We start from the raw sequence: 5,908 nt of genomic DNA, 5'->3' as shown, positions 1-5,908 counted from the left end.
ACCTTGGGAATGTACCCATTTTTCATAGTGGCTGAAGGTGGTGGAGCAACACAGCATAATTTTGTAGGTGGAAGAGGCAGTGGAACCTATAGCAAAGGTTTCCTAATCCATTCAACCTGTTTGGAGTGTTTTTAATTAGCCAGACTTTCAGACCAGCTCTGTGCAGGGCAACTGTCTTCTGGTGCTGTTAGTCAGGAAGTGAAGGTAGATGCACCTGGAGTGCAGAACCAAGTAGTGAGCAATGAGGACAAACAGGTTTGGAATGATAGTAATGACAACTTTGTATAACCAGTATAATGCATTCCTCTCCAGAACTACGAATTTAACCTGAAGATCTAGATTTTCATCACTCCCCTCCTGTTCAGTTACTATTTGAGTCTCCTTCATATCTTCAGATGTCCTTAGAGGATTTGGACCTGTGTCTCCAGCTTCCTGCAGAGTGTTGTAACCACAAAGGCAGTAGGCAGATGGTTTTCCCAGCTCCATTTTGGAGCAAGACATCTAGACAGAAGAAATTATACAGATGTTTTAGAAATTGAGGGGGAGAAAATATGACTTGGAAGCCTGGTGTCTGAGGTACTCACCTGGAATTAGAGGCCCAAGTCTTTATGTTCAGGGTCATATTTATTTCAGAAAGAACTCTGTTAGACCTAGTTCTGAACATATATGGAAACTGACTTTAAATAGTATACAGAATCTTGGTTCTTATACATACAAAAATAGATGTGTGATTTTTGCAATCTTGACTTTTTTCTTAATAGCATTCGTATATATTTGAACATGGGAGGAACACTGAAAGTCTCTTCTGTCTTGTTTTATTGCCTTGTAAGGATAGGCAACCCAAAAGTTAGTGTTACCTTTACATTGTCAGCACTTCTTCCTAGACTATTCTAGCTCTTTCATTTTTTAGGGATTCTTATTCCAAATCTTCTACTTCATTATAAAGTGCCAAAGCTTGAAAATTCTTCCTCTTGTCCTACAGGAAGGTTATTTTCTTTTGCTCTTCTTTTTCTCTTTTGCTTTCCTTCCTACTGGTTGCTTTTCTGCTTTTTCAGTTCATCATCTTTTTTCTCCTCCTGTTTCAACTCTTAGCTCTCAACTGAATTAAAGGATACTTGGATTACAGTCTTTTTCCTGTGGAACTGACTGGTCCAAGGTATTCCTGCACACAGATCATTCCTGTCCTAATGTGTTTTTTGGAGATGGATTTTTAAGTGTGGCTGGGTAATATATGGAGTTGCCAAACTTGTATGTAGTTCAGCCCTTTAATTGTACAGATTTCAGTACCCTTCCCATGTACCAAGGAGAACAAGAGAAATGTAGAATATTTTACATTGCTAAAAGAAGTTGATTTGATCCAGCTATAACCAGTTGTGTTGTCCTTGTTCCTTTTCATTATGGCATTAGTAACTTTAACCTTGAAAATAACCTTCAGCTTTAGACCACTAAACTTAGTTCTTACTCTAGTTTTTAAAGAATTCCATAGGGCATCGCTAAATAAGATTCTGGCATGCTGTTGTACAGTGTTCATTGGTTTTTGTTGTCCTATCCAGTTGACATTCTGCAGGGACGTGGCAGAAATGCTCTTTTTCCCCTTGTAGTTCATTGCCAGAATATTTCAAGGAGAGAAGAAAGGCTGGCTACATGAGATTGTCTGTACTACTCATTCTTGTATCCTCTGTTGTGTAGGCTATCAAGTACTAGCTCCCACTGCCTATTACGATCAGACTGGTGCCTTGGTAGTAGGTCCTGGAGCAAGAACTGGCCTTGGAGCACCAGTCAGATTGGTGGCCTCAACTCCTGTTATCATCAGTTCTGCAGCAGCACAAGCAGGTAAGTATTTGATCCTGCATGGAGGTTTCTTCCACTTTTGTACTGAACCTTAGCAGTAATCTTGGTTGGATATTATTTGATGTTGTTGATGTGTTTGTAGGCATCTCTGAAGTTTTCTACTTGTGAAGGGTATACCATAGATGCTCTCTTTCTTACTCTTGTTCCTTCCTTTTCTCTGAGAGATACTGCTGTTTTTTCAGAGATGTAGGGGTTTTTGAATTGAAATTTACAATCCTCTCCCCATACATATACAAGCATGCTATTGCAAATGTTGCTTGTTAGATTTCCTTTCCTCATGCATATGACATGCACTTCTCATCAGTCCCCTAAACAGTGTCCTCTAGGAAGCATCATTTCATTGCTTTAGTCTGGCAGAAGATGATGGAGTGCTCTGGGGCCTTGCTGTGCTTTTCTCCTGAAAGTATTTTCTCCTGAACAGTGTGGCAAGGAAAAAAATACATAAAATGGACAGCAGAAGAGGAGAATTAAGTTATATGTAAAATATCTACTTTTCTTTTTCTCCTTTTACAATGATAGGGTCTGATACTACTACTGAACAATTATATTATTGCATTTGTTCTAGTGAAATCCAAAATACTTACACCAGATAAATCTATTAGTAAAATTAGATTTTAAATGAATCTGTAACATCTTCTTCTGTGCAGAGCTCGCTTCTGACATGAGTAGCTAAAGATGTCTTTGACTTTTGGCTGCAACTCTGCTATTGTAACTGTGGGTATAAAAGTAGAGTTGAGTAAACAGTAATGTCTTACATGTTTACAGTGAAAATTCCCTCAATTACATGAACAATTGTACAGCCTTGATTATCCTACAACACCTGCTGTCTTGAAGTTATTTTTTTCCTCCAGTAATTAAGGCTATGTAATTCCATAGAGTCTCTTAGTTCTTTTATATGTCCATTTCTACTTGTTGAAGAGGACTTCAGGAAAATATGATTTAGATCTGAATAGTCCGTTTTCAGTCAGAAATGTTTGAGAGGGTAATTATGATGGAAAATGTGTGTTTTACAGCTGCAGCTGCTTCAGCTGGAGGAACAGCAAACAATCTCGCGGGAGCCACGAACGGTCTGTTTCGGCCACTTGGTGCCCAGCCACAGCAACAGCAACAGCAAACAAATAGTAGCCTACAATCCAATTCATTTTATGGCAGTAACTCTTTGACCAATAACTCCCAGAGCAGTTCCCTTTTTTCACATGGTCCTGGCCAACCAGGCAGCACATCTCTTGGCTTTGGAAGTAGCAGCTCTTTAGGAGCAGCTATCGGCTCTGCACTTGGTGGATTTGGCTCATCAGGTAGGTCCTTAATATAGTGAGGAAATTCTCTGAGAACTTTGTGTTAAGCAAAAAAATGTATCTGTATCCAGACATATTAGGTACATATACATTTCAAAAAAGAGTGCAAAAGTAGGTTATTCAAGTTTAAAACACATTATAAGGGAAGAAAGGGGTTTTTTAATTCACTTGGGCTGTGTATGCTAGGTACATTTTTGAAGAATATCATGTAGTCATAGATATCTTCAAAATACTTTATCTTGAGCACTGAACTCTGCCCCAAAAGTTTGTTACTGTTTTTAGTGATATTTTTCTTTTTCTTTCAAGAAAATCTTTATTCTGTGTTTAAAGTAACAACTAATGACATACGAGATATGCATTCTTGGTTTTAATGTTCATGTCAAGAAAATTCCTAATTTTAAAAAATATTAAATAGCAGATCACTTTCTAAATTTGATCTAATACTGTTTCCATAACATTTTAAATAGGATTTATTAAGTGGAAAGGTTTACTGCCCAAGATTAGTCCTTGTTAATTCAAGTAGGTTTGATCTGAAATACAGTTAAGCCTAAATAGTTCTTTGCAAGTCTGGGGCCGTCAATTATTTCAACAGACGCGCCTAAATATTATCAACCTGTTTGCACTAAGAAAAAAAAAACAAAAATAAAAGTAGTGCAAAAATTTCTTACTGGCACAGTTTTTAAACATGCAAGGTAGTTTACTTAACATTTCAAATTCAGGATTAGGCAAGAGAAATACCTCTTCTAAAGAGTATTTCCTTTGGCTATTAATCTCTAAGTTACAGCACTGAATTGCTTATAATTATTATTATTTTAATGAAATAAGTGGAGTGTGTTTATTATCTTATATATCTTGCAGATGGGTTGAATTGGGGGGAAATATATATACTCTAACAGTATTCTTTTCAAAATGAAAAACCCCAAGGAAAATAATAATAATAAAAAAATGAAATAATGAAACGTTGAAAGAAATTTAAAGAGTATTTTTGCAAGATAGCTTAATATATGGAAACACAGAAGGAAAAAAACATGCCATTCAGTGTTAAAACATGATACCTGTTTAATAACAAAAGGGAGGTGAATAGTGACATCAGCTCTACCACATAGCAACACAGATTTTCTCTGGTGTTTTTTTTTATTAAATAATCTAGAAAATTATTTACTTTAAAATATGAAAAATAAGTTGCTTCAAAAAAACCCCTAATGCTAGGAAAGCCAGAATCAAGTTTTACACTGTCTCTAATCTGATCATAAAGAGTGAAGTAGGAGACTCTAAATGTACCATCTTTAATTTAAAAATAAGAATAATAATTAAAAGTATCAAAAAAATAGAAGCTACTCAGTCATGTAGGATGTCTTAATTTCCCATCATACCACAGCAGGTAAATCTTTACTAAGTAATTGGGCGATCCAGGTGCTATATTTTGTAATATAATTTGTCCTGAGCTACTTGCAGCATTTCAATGAAATCTCAGCATTTGTGTTTAACTCTAGGTACAGTTTCAGATCATTGATAGATGGTGATCATAAGTAAATCTGCATATTTAATGTGCAGATGTTATCTGCACCTATTTTAAGTTTCTAGATAGAGGAGTTTTAAGTCATGAAAGTTTTTATCCAGCATTATCACAAGGACCTCCATACAATACAAATTTTAGTTGTGTATTGAAGAAGAATCAGCATAGTTTGTTCTGGCACAGGAGATAAAGCCTTTTTCTTTTAGCAGAAGTCAGTTTCAGAGCTTTGTCCAAAGCCTTCAGCATAGATAGCATATGCTGAAATGGTGCAGCAGTATCCTAGGTGATTTAACTAGCATGGTAGTATTCACAGGGAAGCAGGAAGCCTGTGCTTTTGCAGTTTGAGAAGTGCTGATGAAAGGTGCTATCTAAACCTGGAATATTTTTAGTAGTATTATTGGATTACAAGTATATTGAAAGTGCCCGCCTGCCAAGTATAAATTGCAGTTGCCAGAATAGCCACTGAAAAATGCTTCCTGATCATTTTTCTTAGAGTTCCTCAGCTGTATGTAGATATGAATTGTATTACATATATGTGTACTTATACAAAAGGTGTGAATGCACATTGAGACAAATTAAAAACAAGTTGAATTTTTTATTTGCCAGAATTTCAGCTTCTTTGCAGCTCCCATCAGTATCTTGTAAAGTTTGAATTTCAGTTAAAATACAGCCATGTAGACAAATGGTTGTGCAGAGCTTATTGTTGTAGGGAGGAAAAAAAAAAAACAGCTCTGCAAGAAAATGGTAGGATGATTATATTCTAGCTGAATGACTGAACAATAAAGTAAAACACAGGAAGAGGCAAGCATACCATATAAATGGCTGTATGTACTTTACAGCTCTTTTATTATAATATTACTCATGCTACATTTTAAAGGTTTAGGTACGTAAGTTACTGCAGCTTAACAGGTAACTAAGAATTAGATCAATTACAGCACCTTTCCAGGTGCCTACTTATGGCTTGTAGCAAGTGTAAAGTAATTGCATTAGCTTAGGCAGTGGTGGAGAGGGGTAAGCTAATGCAAATTCTCTTCTGGTTTTTGTGATCTCTGCTTGCCTGTGTGTGAAAATGCAGTTCAGCTGGTTCGTGGTAACTTGTTAAGCTGCAGTAATTTAGCTGAGTAAGAAACCCTGAAAGAAAGGTAAAGTTTACTTAGCTTTTTTCATAGTTGGAAAAATAACAATCTAGCATGTATTAACATTCACATGGTTCACCAGCTTAGCCAGACCCTGTAGAGCCAGCCTC

At 36.2% G+C, this 5,908-nt stretch overlaps 1 protein-coding gene across 5 annotated transcripts in view; it reads left to right on the top strand.

Moving 5' to 3' along the window:
- The window catches only part of PUM2 (pumilio RNA-binding family member 2), a 58,699-nt gene that overhangs the window by 34,792 nt on the left and 17,999 nt on the right, over window positions 1-5,908 (top strand). For all 5 annotated transcript variants that reach the window (XM_010002376.1, XM_010002377.1, XM_010002380.1 and 2 more), the window contains 2 exons: window positions 1,690-1,833; window positions 2,865-3,146. In XM_010002376.1, the coding sequence (XP_010000678.1) occupies window positions 1,690-1,833; window positions 2,865-3,146 (426 nt within the window). The remainder of the gene's footprint in view (window positions 1-1,689; window positions 1,834-2,864; window positions 3,147-5,908) is intronic.

The sequence above is a fragment of the Chaetura pelagica genome, unplaced genomic scaffold, assembly GCF_000747805.2.
Source record: "Chaetura pelagica isolate M959 unplaced genomic scaffold, ChaPel_1.0 scaffold46, whole genome shotgun sequence".
Lineage (NCBI taxonomy): Eukaryota > Metazoa > Chordata > Aves > Apodiformes > Apodidae > Chaetura > Chaetura pelagica.
The sequence above is the reverse complement of the archived record's forward strand: the minus strand, read 5'-3'. Positions and strand labels throughout refer to the sequence as shown.